General features: G+C 46.4%; 1 protein-coding gene across 4 annotated transcripts in view; it reads left to right on the forward strand.

Moving 5' to 3' along the window:
- The window catches only part of SIL1 (SIL1 nucleotide exchange factor), a 241129-nt gene that overhangs the window by 71077 nt on the left and 152244 nt on the right, over positions 1 to 17808 (forward strand). For all 4 annotated transcript variants that reach the window (XM_030828508.1, XM_030828519.1, XM_030828513.1 and 1 more), the window contains one exon: positions 2826 to 2964. In XM_030828508.1, the coding sequence (XP_030684368.1) occupies positions 2826 to 2964 (139 nt within the window). The remainder of the gene's footprint in view (positions 1 to 2825; positions 2965 to 17808) is intronic.

The raw sequence follows: 17808 nt of genomic DNA on the forward strand, positions 1-17808 counted from the left end.
CAGAAGAGGGAGGATTGCTTAAGTCCAGGAGTTCAAGACCAGCCTGGGAAACATAGGGAGACCTTGTCTCTACTAAAAATTAAAAGAAAAAAAAAAGGTTGCAAATTGATGCTTAGATATTTTAGTTTGGCCCTCTTAGTGTTCTAAAAATAAGAACGTTTCACATAAAAATCTGGATTTCTGTTTTCAAGTTGAATGCCTGCGTGACAGTGGTAGACCAGCTGAGTAGCAGCTGCTTCCCTTAGTCAAGGCAGGAGGGCTCTAGTTTCTACAGTCCCACCACTCCCTGTTGTTTACACCTGGTCCACTGATTTCCCTGCATCCCTGCCTGGCCCCTGGGGCATTTCATTGACACACCTCCAAGGTAAATTTTATTAACTTTCTCCTTGTCCTGCAGTCTAACGCTTCTGACCAGGGCTGATCCTAGTGTACGTAGGCTCTGGGTACTTAGCAGACAGGGTGGTCTTTGTTCTGGAATGTGAGGCGAGTACCTGCAGCAGACTCAAGTGCTTTGGGCTTTCCTCAGTCTAAGGCACCCAGAAGACACACCTGCCTATGGGAAGGGGCATTCATTCATCTATTTGTTCAGCAGCTTCAAACTAAGCCCTGTGCTAGGCATGGGGGTGATGAAGGAGACTAACATGGTGCCTGCCCTCTGGAAACTCAGCTGTTGAAAGTCCTTGATGTCCATGTCCTCAGAATGGAGGGTGCCTCCTGCCAGTCTGTCTTCTCTGTAGTCTCATAAGCACACCTATTCTATTCTTAGTTTTCTTTTGAGCTCAGATTTGTGCAAACTTTAAGTTGAAGGGATGGGAGGGGTTTGAGGCACCAGGCTGTGCAGGTGACCTGTTTGAATGATGCCATATTGTATAGTCACTCCTGGATGTCACAACACAGCCTGGAATCTATGACTGCCTTCATAAGAAATAACAGTAGCAGCTACCATGTACCCAAAGCCAGTGGTTTACAATGTAGTACCTTATCTAACTATGAGCTAGATGTTGTTATTATTTTCATGTTGAAAATGTGGAAACTGAAGCTTAGAAAGTTAAATAACTTTCCCGAGACACAAGAAACTGGGATTTGAGTTATTCCAGCATCTTAACCGCTATGCTGGAGTCAGTGCGTCTCATAACTATGCATATAACATCTCCCAGGTGTGGTCAGATTTGAGAGCTTCTTCTTGCCAAGATATTTTCCTTATTGGTCCTTAGGCCTGAAATTCTGCCATCTAAATTTCATGCCTTTATTTCTTGTTAAAATATAAAAATTCTTGGAGGGGCTCTACATTGTCATCACCAGCACCTTAACATTTTAACTTTTCCTCGACAACTAAAGATCAGACATTGAGGGACCCAGGCAGGAGGGAGTCCTTATCTGGAGCAAGGCACTTTTTTTTTTTTGGAGACAGGGTCTTGCTCTGTCACCCAGGCTGAAGTGTGGTGGTGCCATCTCAGGTCACTGCAGCCTCTGCCTCCTGGGCTCTAATGATCCTCTTGCCTCAGCCGCCCAAGTAGCTGGGACTACAGGCATACGCCACCACACCTGGCTAATTTTTTTGTATTTTTTTTAGAGATGGGGTTTTGCCGTGTTGCCCAGGCTGGTCTTGAACTCTTGGGTTCAAGCAATCCACCTGCTTTGGCCTCTCAAAGTGCTGGGATTATAGGCGTGAGCCACCACACCCGGCTGAGAATGAGGTGTTATTTGAAAGTTAAATAACTTTCCAGATGTACGCATATAACATCTCCCAGGTGTGGTTAGAATTGTTGGGAGACCAAAATGAGATCTGTGTAAAGTACCCAGCATGGATCTGGGCTCATAGGAAGATTCCAAGAAATATACTTTTTATTACTAGGGGAAGGATTGGGAAGCAGAGAAAAAGTGATGACAGGGGAGGTGGGCAGGCTGAAATACCTCCCCATGTGCTAATGTGGGTTCCTCCTTGTTTTCCCAGATGTAATTTCCCAGAGCTCTGGAACCCTCTGGTTCGAATTTCCTGAGGCCTTATTACTTTTTTTGCAAGAACAGGTTTAAAAATGGGATAGGAAGGATGGCAGTCCAGGAAAGAGCAAAGTGAATAATACTTTGTATTTATCTTGCATCACTGTCTCCTGAGCTGAGAATGCTCCAGAGACACCATCTCATTAATCCTCTATGTTCTGCACAGGGTGGAAGGAAACAGATTTTAGGAAGTGGTTTCCAACCTGAGCATCTTCCTCCGTCAGCCCAGCTGGATTCTCTCCTTCCTACTTGCACCCTTCCTCCATGGTTTGCAATGGCTCATAGGCACACTGGGGACTTGTGACCTGCTGGGCTGCTTGGGAATCAGTTGGGCCTTAGCTGCCAGCTTTTGTACATCTGTAGTGGCCATTTGAGGCCTTACGCTTCCATTCATGTATGTCTTTTTTTCTTTTCTAAATATGTTTATTTTTATTGTAAAAATAATACGTGCGAGTTTTAAACATCAAGCAGTATAATAGCATGTCAAAAAGTAAAAGGCTCTTATTGTTTCGTTTTGCCAGCCCCTCTCCCTAATGTGTTCCCTTAACCCGCTCAAGATACATGGGATCTTCTAGAGTCATTCCCTATGCATTTTCAAAAGTACCACATACACACAGGACAAGATGCTGCATTCATTTAGCCATATCACCTCATATGTGCTGGTTCTGAGGCTGACCTTGGGAAAGGAATTGCAAGTGTCCAGACATACCTGGCTATGGGGGAGAGGGGCATGGAGGAAAAGAATGTGCCACCCTGGGCCATTTTTTTTCTGCTTACCTGGCGCCTAGTTGCGGTGGGTCATGCCCTGTGTTTTCTTTTCTCAGAAGGAGTTTGCCCTGACCAACCCGGAGAAGAGCAGCACCAAAGAAACACAGAGAAAAGAAACCACAGCAGAGGAGGAGCTGGACGCCGAAGTCCTGGAGGTGTTCCACCCAACGCATGAGTGGCAGGCCCTTCGGCCAGGTATCAGGCTCAGCCCTGTCCCCACAAAACACACTCTGAATTCAAACTGCATGTGTCCTTTGTCCCCATAGGGCTGCTCCTTCAGGCTGCTCCTCTCTGGCCTGTGGGAGGGAAACAGCATGGTCCGTTAGAGTGGTAGCTGCTGCTGCAGGGCTCAGGGACCTTCGTTTTCCAGCAGAACAGAGATTGCAGCATCTTAGTGCCCTGGAAGGAAGGCAGGTGGTGGGTGGCCGTGGTTTCTGAGCAAGTGATTGAAAACTTTCTTTCCCTGCACTTCTGAAGCACCAGAGAGGCAGTGACATGTGCCTTGCTCTGCAAATGCTATTTTGGGCTCTGCTGCTCGGCTCAGTGCTGCTGAAATATTGTTCTTGGGAGAGTCCTGAGCACCGGTGTGGGGCAGGAGTATTCTGTTGTTAAAGGAACCTGTGCCAAGAAACAGGCTGGTCCTGGCCTGGTTTTTAAATAGTGCATCCTCAGAAGGAACAATTTTCTAACCCTTTCATGAGCCTGGGCCCAGGGCTTAAAATAATAATAGTCAACAATTGCAGAGTCTTCACCATATTCAAGTACTGTACTAGGTGCTTCGTATGCGTAATCTTGTTCAATTTTCAAAATAATAGGAACTATTATTATCTTTATGTTCAGATGAAAGCATTGAGGCTCAGTGAGGTAAGGCATCTTGTCCTATGTCATCCAGCTAACTTGCCCTGTGCCATTGACCCCAGAGCCTGGGCCCACTCTCTTCCCACTTCTTCCCAGTCCTAGCTGTCGTTGGCTGGAGCCTAATACTCTGACACTTGGGACTGTTTTCAGGAGTGGCAAGGTGGATGGCAAGCCCCAGCAGGTGCCACAGTGTAGTTTCACCAGCTTCTTGCTGATATTCATCACCCTGTCCTCACTGCCCCCACTGCTGCTGTGCTGGCAGGGCAGCATTTGCTGTGCCAGCCAGCTTTCTGGTAGCAATATTGCTCCTGCTGTGTTTGCACATGGGTAGTTGCTGCCACAGAAGAGTGATGAAGCACCAAGGAAGCCAGGTGGAAGCTAATGGCATTGATCAGAGGGAACTTTTAGGAATAAAGGTACTGGGTTCAGCAGATCCAACCTCTGCCTGCCACCACCCACCCCTCCCCAGCCTGGCTTCACTTGAGAACTTAGTCCCACTGGTCCTAAAGGACTAAAACCAGAGGCTGTCAGGGGTAGGGCGTGGAAGATACGGACTATATCCGCTGATTTTATATATATAGTGTTGCTTGTATCACTTTTATTTTTTTGAGACAGGGTCTTGCTCTGTCACCCAGGCTGGAGTGCCATGTTGCGATCTCGGCTCACTGCAACCTCTGCCTCCTGGGCTCAAGTAATCCTCCCACCTCAGCCTCCAGAGTAGCTGGGACTGTAGGTACAAGCTACCACACCCAGCTAATTTTTGTATTTTTTGTAGAGACTGGGTTTTGCCCTGTTGCCCAGGCTAGTCTCGAACTCCTGGGCTCGAGTAATCCACCTGCCTCAGCCTGCCAAAGTCCTAGGATTACAGACGTGAGCCACCGCACCTGGCCTTCTTGTACCACTTTTAACCAGGCAAGTTCCTGGAGCAGATGGAAGTCAATGTCCTGTGGCCTTGACTCCTCTACCTGTTTCTGTGCTTGAGTCAGTAGCTCCCTTCATCCAGTAGCATCCTGGTTCATGTTGCAGGCTGAACAATGTTGATGGTTCTGACCCTGGCCCCTTGCCCAACCCTCTGGGCAGTGGGGCTGCTATTAATGGCTAAAAAGAGCCCCTCTCTGTATCCTTGGGGAGGGACAGCCAGAGCCTGTGTGACAAGAGTGGGCTGTGGACTCTGAGAGACTCCTGGAGAATTGGAGTAGAGCACTGATTTTTACAGTTAACTTGATGTTTCATTGACATCACCCTCTGCCTTGAAGTTTCTCAAGAGTCCCTGGTAAATTCTTCTGCACAGAATTCCCTTGGAGTTGTCCCAAAGGCTGGTGTGTTGCAGTTGCACCCAGATGCAGAGGCCCTGTAGCTCAGAGGGCAAAGCAACTCTGGTTCCAGTCATGCCTGCCCCATCCCAGGAGCAGTTTTTGCCTACACTACATCTCAAAAGCAGGACTGGTGAGGGGAGGTTAGGTGGGAGGCTTGTTCTGGCCTCAGTATCTGATGTGGGGTGATTCAGAATCTGGTGTCACGGCATCAGACCAGTGGAGGCCCCAGTAAAGAATTGACATGTTTTCTATGTATACTGTTAGGAAACTGACCTCTCAAGGGTATGTGTGGATAGCTGGCACTTGCCTTCAACCAGATTATGGTACTTAATTTACCACATTCTGAATTCTGCCTGGGAGCTTCCCAACACATCTACCTAAAGGTTAAAAGGAATGTAGCCAGTCCTGGGAATTGGATGGGTAGGTAAATGGGGAGGTGGTCTAATTTAGTGGTAAAGAAGACAGACTAGATTCAGCCAGTTTGGGGTTCAAACCCTAGCTTTGCTACTTAGGGGATCTTGGGCAAGTCACAGAATATTTCTGTTCTTTGGTTTTTCCCATTGGTGGCATGGGGGAAGTGTCCTGCCCTGCCTGCTGCAGGGGCTGTTGTATGGAGTAAGATGGTAGATGCAAAGCCCTCTGCCTACTTCCTAACATGGAGAAATCACTCAGTACACAGCTGTTCTGATTTTCAGTGGTAAATTCTCCACTTGGCCATCCCTTCAATCCCATTGTGGAATCACTGGATGCCGGTGAGGGTACATGAGCATGTAGGCTTCTGTCCCTATGGCTTTACATGGGAAAGGGAACTTATGATGTGAAGAAGAGACTTGCATGTTCATGAAATATCCTCCCTCCCTCAACAGAGACTTTGATCAAGGAGCAAGGGTAAGCACGAGCAAAAGGGGTTAGCGGAGTGTTTCCTGTCTAAGAGGCAGTGGCATGGCACAGGAAGACGGTGGACTTTAAGAAAATGGCAAGTTTATATGGACAGTTATTGTCCCCAGTTCAGTACCTTCTGTTCCCTCAGGACTCTTAAGGGAGGACCACAGCTGTGTTGTCCTTAGGCTCCCAAGAGGGGAACTAGGGTTCATGGGCTGTTTTGGCTGTGCTCGTTTGAAGGCAGATTTCCAGACTGCCTGCTGCGTGGAACACCAGGGGACAAACTCATGACTTCATGGGCCTTCCCTGCAGTCCAGGTAGGAATTGGGCCCCAGTCACTCAGTCCTGGAACAGCTGCAGGTGAATCTCCTGAAGTCTACCTGCCCCTGTTATTACTGTCAGCATCCTCACTGGGAGCTGCTTGTTCCTAGAAGTGATTTTCCTGTCTCTTTCTTCTGGTTTATTTTGGGATCTGCCTCACCTTACGGAGGCACAGCAAGCATTTGAGTGTGGATACAGCATTAGCTGTTCATAAGCAAGCAGAGGAAAGCTGTTTGCTGGCAGGTCCTGAGGGTTCTGGGCAGGGAACTCAGGAATTTGTCCTGAGGCTGAGGACCTGAGGCTGAACACTAGGACTTTGTACCTGTGCAGTTGGTATTACAGAATGCTGGTCACAGCCACTTCAATGGGCTCCTGTACCCTGGGCATCTTCTGAGATCCTACTTTGTGCCAGGCATCATCTATAGCCAGAGATATAGGTAATAGCTCTCATTTATTGAGCATTGACTCTGCCAGGCATCCTTTGAGGGCAGGTGCTATAACTATCCTCATTTTTACAGATACAACTGAGTCTCAGAAGGAAGGACTCAGCCAAACAACCAAAAAGTGGTAGAGTTGAGACTCAAACCTAGATTTGTCTGGCTCTAAGCCCCAGCTCCTAACCACTGTGCCATACTATCTTCTTGTGTAGCAAAAAGGATGTGACCCCTGCCCTCTATCCAGCTCATAATCTTACAAAGGATACGGAGAACAAAGACAAAAACAGCCACCAAAGTGTTTTGGATGTCCTGGTGGAAGTATTTTGTGCTTAGTGAGGGCATAAAGGATGGTATGGCAAGGCCAGGGCCTTTTCTCTTTAACCTTGAGATCTGTGTGGGGCAGTTCATCAAATTTTATGATGCTGAATCTCCAACTCCACCTGCAGCTCTCTCTTTGAGCTGTGTGGCCTTGCTCAGGTTGCTTAGAATCTCAGAACCTTAGTTTCCTCATCTGAAGATAGGGATGAAAATATAATACCTACTTCACAGAGATGATGTGAGAATGAAACAAGGTTAACATATGTAAAATGTTCAACACAGGGCCGGGCACATAGGCCATATTCAATAAGTGGCTATAGTTGTCATTTAAAAATATGTACCTTTGTTCTGGGCACAGTGGCATGTGAATGTAGTCCCAGCTACTCAGGAGGCTGAGGTGGGAGGATTGCTTGAGCCCAGGAGTTTGCATCATTGGTACCTTGGTATCTGTGAATAGCTACTGCACTCCAGCCTTGGCAACACAGTCTTTTTAAAAATATGTATCTATGTATATACACCTTTGCTACCTCCCTCTCCTTGGGGACCTGAAGGGGAAGTGGAGGTAAGGAGGCAGCCCTGGCAGAGGCCCCCTTGTTCTGCCCATTACCCAGTGCTGCATGTTGGCCCCATGTGGGCTCAGGGAAGCATAGCCAGCCAGGAGCAGACCTGGGGCTCCTTATTGACCTGATCTGACTCCAGGCGGCTGTGAGAGTCTCTGAAATATTGGCATTAGCACAAAGAGCCCACTCAATGTGAGCACGCAGGAAGCCTGTGCAGGAACACGTTCATATGAGGGGGAAAAAAAAGAAAAAGAAAAAAAATCCAAATCATCAACAACTGATGAGAGCAATCCAAGAATTACAGAGCACCAGCCATCTGGTCAGATCATTTCAGATCTGCACGAGCAATAAGAGGGAATTGAATTTTAAAAACCTCATTTATAGTAGACCAACTACTCTGGTTTCAAGTATTTAAGAGAGGAGTCTGATTTCCTGCAGGCCCTGGACATCTGTCTGAAGGAGCACCTGACTCTGGTCTGGGTGACTCTGTGACACTGTTTCTGTTGGGCCTTTGGCTCTTTGCAGCTTTGGAGGGGCGGTGTGGTTCTCTAGTCCTCTGACACCAAGTGGGTGTGCAACAATTCAATTCAAATCTGCCAGTGTCTACGTGGAATTAGTCTCACATCCCTCATGTTAAAGGGCTAAGTCCATAAGACTGCTTCCATTTCATATGGCAGTTGCAAGTCCTGGGCCACCTGTATTTCTTACTGACCAGGTATAAATTGGGGATTCTCACAATCTCCTTCTCAGGTTTGACATTAATAATTTGCTAGAATGGCTCTCAGGAAAACACTTTGTTTATTGGTTTATTGTCACCCCACTCAGTGACAGCCAAATGGAAGAGTTAGATGCATGGGGCAAGATATTGGAGTGGGGGTAGGGAGTGGTGTGCAGAGCCTCCTAGCACTTCAGCGTGTCCGCCAACCCTCATGCTCAAGTGGAGTTCAGGAAGCTCTCTGAATCCCGTTGTTTCAGGGCTTTTATGGAGGTTTTATTATGTAGGCATAATTGATTAAAGCATTGGCCATTGATAATTGATCTGAATCTCCAGTCCTCCTTCCCTCCCCTGAGGTCAGAGTGGGGCTGGGGCTGAAAGTTCCAGCCCTCTAATCCTAGGTTGGTCTTTCTGGCAACCAGCCTCCATCCTGAAGCTATTTAGAACCTCCAACCAAGAGTCACCTAATCAGTATAAAAGCCCCATAGTTGAAAGGGGTTTGGTAGGAATAACAAAGTACACTCTTATGGCTCAAAAAATTCCAAGAGTTTTAGAAACAATGAGCCAGGAACCAGGGTCAAAGACTACACATATTTTTTATTATACCACAGTTGCAATGAAGGTGAGACTAAGGGGCAAAGCTCCCAGTGTGTTCTGCCCCCTCCCCAGGTCTGTGGTTGGGAGGCGGGTGACCCTCCCTCCCTCCCTGATCCTGGAGGGATCTTCCTTATGGGTCGTCTCATTCCCCATGGTCCCCAAGAGTATAATCTCTTCTGTCCCATCCTTCATACACAGACATGCACACACACGTGAGGCCCATGAGATTGGGTGGGAGCGAGGTTGTTGGTTCAGGACACTTCATGCCTAAGCCCCTGCGGCTCGTCAAAGTGTGACAGTGGGACTTCTTAGCTGCTGTTAAGGAAGTAATGACTTAAGGGAGGGGGATAGCCAGGGGTCTTTGTTGGATGATGTTTCACCCTGGCTCAAGCACAGTGCTGGAAATGTGGGCAGAGGCTAAGTAGAAGAAACAGCCTGATTCTATTGGGGTGGTCTGTCTTCTTGGACAAAAGTTGCTATCTCTGGCAACTTTTCAGGATGAAGTATTCAACAGAGCTTACTTTTGGTGCCACTTCTGTCTGCACAGTGCCATCCTTCTTACTTTGAGGGCTTTCTAGTCTTCTGGGGATTTCCTTAGAACTTCATTTGTTCCTCTTCTACCTATACTTCTGGTCCCTCCCTCTGTAACTTCCACCTTCCCAGCCTTTGTTAAGCATTCTCCACTCTGAGCATCTCCTTTGCTCCTTGGTAATACAAGCTTGTTAGGGAGAACCAGTTGGAGGATGGCAGGATGCCAGGTCTCTTGAGGCCTGTAGGAGCAGTTTCTGAGGCTTCAAATTATCCTGTACTGGGAGAGAAAAAAAGATGGTGGGCTGGAATACAGGAAGGCCCCAGGAGGCTCCATGAAGACAGTTTAGATCTCTTCATTGTAGAGAGACCTCATTTCTCATGTAGGGAGGTCTCTTCACTAGCCTCTCAGGATGGCTGATCACTGCCCCTCAGCAGCTAAATCCCACAGCCCCCTGGGAGAGGAGGTGGAGGCCAGGCCAGGAAGGCCTGCAACCTCCATGGCAGCCACTGCCAAGACCGAGGCCACTTTGCAGCCGGCTGGCTGAGTTCTGCTCTGGCACCAAAGCATCTCTGCCCTGGCTTTGGCCTTCATTACCCGGATGGGACAGACCAGGGTCCAGTTTGCAATCTGTGCATTTGGGTGGTGATGGAGAGCAGCTGTTGGCCATCCTCTTTCTAACAAGCATTTGTATGCTTAATATGCACCCTGAAGCCCTTATCCTCCCCTTCCTCTGCTTCTATCCACCTGTTCTCTCTGAGGTTAATCAGCAGTGCTGAGCAGAGTGGCATAGCCTCAACTCTCAAAGGTTGGGACACCCAAATGGCTGAGATGGAAAACTTAGACCAAGTAGGGATGATGGAAAACTAGCTGCCAAAATACTCCCAGCCCTCATGCCACAGACTTTGTTTTAGTTCAGAGAACCTTTGTAGCTCCGACTTTGCTTCCTTTTCTAATACTGGCCTCACCCCACTGGCCAAGACAGCCCAGGGCATCTCCACGGTTAAGACTAACCAGGGTAGGAGTAGTTCTCAAGGGCTGGCCTAGAGCTTGAATGAGAGGCCCTTTCCCAGAACCTGTTGCATTCTTAGTTTTGTCAGAGCCTTGGAGGTAGGAATTGATCTATAACTTAGAGATAGTACTTCACTAGGTAGAGAAGAGAACAAAGTATGAGGAGTGGTGTTGGTGGGGATAATATGAACAGAGACCTGAAGTGAGAGTATGTCTGCTTGTCTGGAGTGGCAGGTATGTGTAGGGGAAAAAGGAGGTGGCGGGGGTGGGCAGCATCCACTCTGTCATAGGTGGGGGCCGGTGAGGGGGAGGGAAGAGATCAGGAGGAGAACTGACAAGCCAGTAGATTTAAAGGTGTGAAACTTAAGTGTAACAGATGAGTCTGTCATAGAATCCAACCAGGAGCTGTGCTGGGAGATGAGGAGATGAAGAAAGATGATGTAAACTCCTGGGTTTGAGGAGTTTGATAGTAGAAGAGGAGAACTAAAAGGGCAATTTCAGTTAGAGACAGCCATATCAAAAAACTTGTTCATTTCATGTTCCATTTGTTGAACTCCTAGAAGTATAGTGCTTGATGCCAGGGATACCATGGTGGTCATGACAGAGGTTGCCCACCTGGGCTGATAGTGATGGAGGACCCCCTACAGTAAGGTGGCTCCGTGAGAATGCAGAGGACACTGAAGGAAAGGCTTCCATGAGGTGGGGTCATTGGAGCTGGATGGAGAGAGGTTTTGTGTATGTTGGAAGGCAGAGGGGAAGGGAAGCAGTGTTGACAGATTTATCATCCCACAGAGGAGGTCATTGATGGGGCAAAGTTATTTAGGTAGCAGATGGACAGTCTTGGCTTCATAAATGTGATGAGACTGAGAAATTAGAAGCAGAGGCTAGAAAGGGAACACAGAAAGGTGGTAGGGATACAGACAGAAATTGAAGAAGCTCCTATTAGATGTCTTCAGTTTTCTGAGCCAAGCTGAGGGTGGTCTTCTGCTTTGGGCGATGAAAGAGAAGTACCCATTTGGGTGCTTGAGAAATGCAAGGTTGGGAAGAACTACTGTGGGGAAGGTGCTTGGACAACCAAGAGGTCAGAACATCACCCAGTATTAGGAAAGGTCCAGTTAACATCTGACAACCTGACACTGTGGTGGGTGAGGTTTGTTGACTTTCTTGAGTAATCTGAGTCCTGGGCAGTGCATAGGTGGACAGTGAGATGGCTGGAGTCTGAGGAATGATAGGCAGATCATTCTGGGGACTCTTGGGTTGTCTCTGGGTATGGTGGGGGAGACTTTTGTCCATCTGGCCCGTGGGGCTTTGTGAAGCCAGGTTTCTGGCAAGCTCTGGAGAGCTTTTTGGAAGCTCCTCCGAACCTGCTCCAACCTTCCCTCTTCTGAAGACAGAGCACATCAAGGGAACTCTTTGAGGCCCTGGCAGTGCACAGGGCAGGGTGGGGGTGGCACCCCACTAGCCACTGATCTTTTGGCAGCCTGTCAAGAGCCCACATGAAGCACAGCCTTTTGTGCAGGGGCTCTGTGAGCCTTTTGTTGCCTGGGTGCTAATCAAGCTGATTATATTTCTGTTCATGTGGGGGTTTTGTTTTGTTATTATTCATAAACTCATAATTTGTTGATTTTGCCTTATTTCCCATAGTATGTGGATTTGGGCAAACAAAGATTTTTAGTTTAATTTCTTTAATTCCCAGAACAGTCTGTTCATGGTTTGTGTAATGCAGCTGTTTGGAAGAAGAGAACCATTTCTTTGGATTAAAAATTTTCAAATTTGATTACCTATGGCCATAATTAGTTTATCTGGGCAGAGGTGAGTTTTTAAGGAATAGTAATATGGTATATTTGTAAAGTTCTTTTTCCTTAGGGGAAAAAAGAAACGACCCCTGCTCCCCACCCCATTAGCCCTCTAAGTGTTATATAAACATCATCTTTTTAATCTCTATCCCATCATCTCCCAGTGTGGTCAAGTCATTCAGGCTCTTCTTTTTTTTTTTTTCGAGACAGAGTCTTGCTCTGTCACCTAGGCTGGAGTGCAATGGCGTGATCTCAGCTCACTGCAACCGCCACCTGCCAGGTTCAAGCAATTCTCCTGCCTAAGCCTCCTGAGTAGCTAGGACTACAGGCATGTGCCACCATGCCTGGCTAATTTTTGCATTTTTAGTAGAGACGGGGTTTCACCATGCTGGCCAGGCTAGTCTTGAACTCCTGACCTCGTGATCTGCCAGCCTCGTCCTCCCAAAGTGCTGAGATTATAGACGTGAACCACCGTGCCTGGCCAAGTCATTCAGGCTCTTAGAGGATGAGGAGGTTGTCTAGTATCTCATGACCAAGAAATGACTGAGGGGATCCTAGAATGGAAGGGGCTTACAAAAAAAAAAAGAGGGGAAATAGAACCCAGGAATTCCAGTCTAGCAGTTGGATGGGGAAAGGAAGAAAACTAACTTTTTTTTTTTTTTTAACATCCCCTTGTGCTAGGTGCTTTGTATATATTAAGTCCTTAAGATACCCCATAAGGGAGTAGTTATGTTTTCTCTTGGTCTCTTTTGGAGCCCATGGTCCATTGGTAAAGGGGCTTCAGATCCCATTGCTTTTCCCAGATTTCCTTTCTTCTGAAGATGGAATCTGCGGGGTCATGATCTGAAAGCAGTTTTATTTGAAGTCTACATGGGAACAAAGTAATGTGAATTTTGGAGGCCTTTGACACTGAAAGGGGGAAATTATTCAAGCAGACACAGAATTATCAAGCTGCCCTATTTGGGTTTCTAGGTTGGATCTTAGGGATTGATTCTGATGTCCCTAAACACAGTGGAGTGCTTACTCCTGTGTGCAGTGTGATTTGAGGGCTGTTAGCTGGCTTTAGATTCCCACTGGGTTAAATTGTAGATGTAGAGGCTGGAGGAATTGTTCCCTAAAGACGGTTAGCATTTTAGCTTCCAGTATTTGATCAAAGTATCTAGCTGAGGATACTTTGGAGTTAGGTATAGAACAGTAGATTTCAAAGGGGAGGGCTCTTTTACAAAGCTGGCAGTAATGGAGGCACCCAGATAAAGTGTTTCATTTACAGGAGTCCATCTTAGTTTTGAAGTTGAGTGATGTACTTTGTGGAGTGAAGAGAAGTAAGAAGAAAAGTTCTAAGGAAGGCTGAGCATTTTTCACCTATTTGCTGGCTTCATCTGACACTGCTGATGCATATCAATGAAAGTCTTGGTTCTAAAGTGGCCGTTTGAACACAATACTTTCTTTTTTTTGTCTTTTCCTTGTTTTCATGCTCTCAGCTCTTTTCCCTTTTCCCCTCCTTCACATCCTGCCATCCCTGCCACCTTACCTTCCTAGCTGCCTCTACCTGCAGCTGACTAGCAGGTGGCAGGGATGAATAGATGGAGAGGTCTGTAGCTGGGGGAATATTTTCTCAATTCTGCTAGCATCAAAGAAATGATTTCCCAGCCAATTCTTTCAGCCACGTATTTCGCTGATCAGTCAGAACTAGAGGAAAAACACATTAGCGTTGCCAGAGAGGGGATTTGGGAAAAATCAAGTCTGTGGAACTGAGTGATCTAAAGTCATAAGCATTAAAGACAAATCCTGGAGTGCAGCTGGAATTCTTCCCAGCCTGCCTCCCACAGCCCTGTCCCTTGACACACACACCATGTGCCACATGAATAGTTTGTACCTCAACTTTCCCAAAGATCCTAATACTAACGACAAGGCATCCGTTTGTGTTGCCCGTCATTGGATATTTCTGGGCATAACATGGGAAAAAAGCAATCCCAGGAGCTTTTTCCCCTTTTTGTGACCTCCGTGTTTCCATACGCTTGAAAAGGCTTCGGAATAGAACTCTCTTGAATTGAGCACACCAAGGCTTATCTGTTTTTTCCTCCATCTGGCACCAGTCCTGAATGAGGTCTCAGGAGAACAATGGCCTTTTCTTTACCCTTAATCCAGGAAGGTGCTTCTTGTCAAGAGAAAAAAAATCTTCTGGTTATATGGGCAGAAATTCAAGTGAAGTATTTCGTCTTCTTTGGAAGAAAGATAAAGCCTATAATGTTCTTTCTTCAATGAGACATGTTCTTCAGAGAGGGAATGGCCAAGAGCTGAGCCCAGATTGTGTTTTGGCATTTGATTGTTGCTACCGTGCCTTGAATATAGCATGTAGTATAGTGTTTTAGAGTCAGTCTACCTGGGTTCACACCTCTGCTCTGTCTTTTATAGCTAGTAGCTGGGCAAGTTACTTAATTACAGTAAAGATTAATGAACTATCCCTCTCTGTAAAATAGGGGTAGTAATAATGCCTACTTCAGAGGGTTATTTTAAATAGTAAATAAGGTAAACATGAAATGTTTACTGTAATGCCAGGTGCATAGTAATAGCTCAGTAAATGTTAGCTGCTGTTTTTTCTGTTGTATTAAAAACCAGTGGACATCAGATGAACCCAAATTGAGGTACAGTCTGCAGAATAACTACCAGCACTTTTCAAGTAAGTCCAGGTGATGAAAGACAAAGGCTGAGGAACTGTCACAGATTGGAGGAGACAAAGGAGACATGATGACCAAATACAGTGTGATATCCTGGATTAGATTGTGCAAGAGAGAAAAACATTAGTGGAAAAACTGGTGAAATCCAAGTAAAGTCTATAGTTTAGTTACTACTGTTGTATAATTTCTTAGTTTTGATAATTGTCCTATAGTTTTGTAAGATGTTAATAGCAGGGAAATCTGGATGAAGAGTATATGGGAACTCTGTATTTTTTTTCTTTTTTTTGCAACTTTTCTGTAAGTCTAAAATTGTTTCAAAATAAAAAGCTAAAATAGAATAATGTCTAAGTGATCTTTTTAAGTAAAGGAGAAACTCACCAGGGTATAGCTGTACCCCCAGCATAACAGGTAACACCTGAGTCAGTCTTGCCTCCCATGTCAGAGGGAGGGCTCTTACTCAGGGATCCCAACACCTGCCTCTTAAGCACCTGCACACCTGCATCGTCAGGCAAGGTCTGTTCTAGGCAGATAATTGTTCAGATAGCAATGCAGACACACACCCCAGATCCTGCAGCGGGGTCATACAGCAACCGGGGAGGAGGCCACTCATGTGGCATTAGGACTCTCTGCAGGGCTGAGTGATCAGGACACTTGTCTCTGAATATAAATGAAATTCTCCCTGTTTTATCCTACTACCTAAGCACCAATCACTATGGCAGTATGTTTGTGGATTGTGATGCCTACCCCTACGCTCATTGTTTGATCATCCAGAGAAAGAAAAATAAGTTCAAACCTTTGCAGTAATTTATTATTTTCTTTCCTGCCAAGTGCCTTGCTGTTGCACAAAGCAGATATTTTGCTTGCTTTTCTTAAGTGTAAAAGGTACATGTGCTTTTCTTATGACTGATGTGGCCATCCCTGTCATGCTAATAGCAGGGTTTGTAGAAGAAAGCCATTATTATCATTGGAAGAATGTGAGTCTTGGAGTTTTTATTTTTGCATTGAAGTCAGCTATCAGGGGGTTCTGGAAAGTATAGAGTCTTTCATTCTAGCACACAACTCCCTTACAAGCATTTACCCTCAGAAGCCCGTATTTTCTAAGTTAAAAAAAAATCAATGCTAAAAAACATTCTTTGTATTTTAACTCAATGGCTAAGGTATGCTGCTTTTTGCTATTGATTTACAAATTTTATTGTCAGACCCTTGGGATGTATGTGGATTACTCAATGCTGTGATAAATGGCTAGGCTCTGAATTATGTATTGTATTATTGGATAGTTCATAAACCACATTTTTCTGTAGGTTATTTTAGGCATAAGACTAGTGAACTGCCATTTCTCTTTTAGTCACATGTGACTTTAAAAAGGTGGAGGATGCCAGTGGGAAGGAGAAGTGGCTGGCTCAAGATTGAATAGCCAACGGCCCCAAAACCTTGTGAATGCAGAGGCTTGAAGTGGACAGACCTTGGGTATGGATTGGGAGGATTGAGAAAGCAGAGAGAATCTGCTGAAAATCAAGCCTTTTGCTGCACCTTTGCTCAGGCTAGAGCCCTAACAGAAAAATGACTGGCTTCCCCTCTCCTGGGGCTTCTGAGTCCTGAGAGTCCTGCACCATGAGTGGGCCTTCCCCACTCCTGCCTCCCCCTTCCCTACACAGCCACTTATGCTGATGGATGTGCAAACTCTTTACAGACAGTTTGGCACGGCTTCGCTTGCAGAGATCATCTGTCTCTTTTGACTGAGCAACTTTATGTTTGCAGCTCCTTTTCCCTTCACAGAGAGAAATTGCCTTGTGCCGGCTTCTGCCTTCTCACGGAAATGTTTACCTTCCCTAGGGAAAGGCACTATTCTTTGGGGGTAATGTCTGCTGGTGCTCTCCACCCCTCGTGGGAACATAAGCCTGTGCTCAAGGGTGGACTGGAGGAGGCGGCCGTTGGAGCATGCAGGATTGCTACCAGGGCAGCCATCTGCCAGTGTCGCAGCTCACAGCCTGCCTCTGAGCATGCCGCTGGGAGGGAGTGTCTGCACTCCCGGGCCTGCATGCATTATGCACAGCCCATTCCCTAAATGAGCTTTCTAAGGGTATATAACTCCTTTCTACTCTGTTCTTGTATGGCCTGCCTCAGGGCACCTTTCAGAATCTCCCCTAATTATGCTTTAGTGCCAAGCATTTAGAATTTCTGGTAACAGCTGAATTTTTTTTTTTGATAGATTTCTGCAATTGCAGTGAGGGATTGATTTATAGTTATGGGAGGATTTGCTTCTTCCAGGGAAATTATCAACACTGCGATGATACAGTTTCATGTCAGTGGTATTTTGACTATCCAAAGCCACAGTCCAGCCTCCTTGGCCTGCCTAGCTTCTTCTAGAATGGACCCCCTTGTAATTTGAGGAGGCCGTTCTAGCATTAGAATGAAATCTGGGCTTCCAGTTGCCGACCACCACCTTCCCCACATATCACCCCCCTCTTCCCCACCTTCTCTTCCTGAGATGGAGGAGTTTTTTCACATGCTACTTAGAAAAAGGAGATTCATAACATGACTCAGTCCTCACCCACGGATCTAGGATTCCTGCCATCCAGTAAATTTTGGCAGGCAGGCTGTGTGTACGGAGAGCGAGTCCTGCCCCGCTATCCCTGCCCTGCTCCCCTCATTGCGTGTGCCTCTTGGGTGGAGTCTGGGTTGCCTAGCCTCTCATTTCTTCCACTTTTCCTCTAAGCAGCTCTTCCTTCTTCTCTAGGGCTGGCCTTCAGTATCTGTCAGGAAAAGAGGACAGTCTCTCACGTTCCTGGGACTTCATGGAGAGACCCTTGGGAAGAGTCCAAGTCCTGAGGTGTTTGGATACTTGCCATGTGCCTACTGCTGCGTTAAATACAGTGAGGTCATAGCAGAGTGCCTGGGCCTTAAGCCTTAATCCTTAACCACAGCCTACCTGGGAATCAATTCAAACAAAAAGATTGGCAGTCCTACTAACCCACTCAAGGATCTGGATATACAGGTGTCCTTGTGTCTGTTGTTATGCTG

The sequence above is a fragment of the Nomascus leucogenys genome, chromosome 2 (genome assembly GCF_006542625.1).
Source record: "Nomascus leucogenys isolate Asia chromosome 2, Asia_NLE_v1, whole genome shotgun sequence".
In the NCBI taxonomy this organism is placed as follows: domain Eukaryota; kingdom Metazoa; phylum Chordata; class Mammalia; order Primates; family Hylobatidae; genus Nomascus; species Nomascus leucogenys.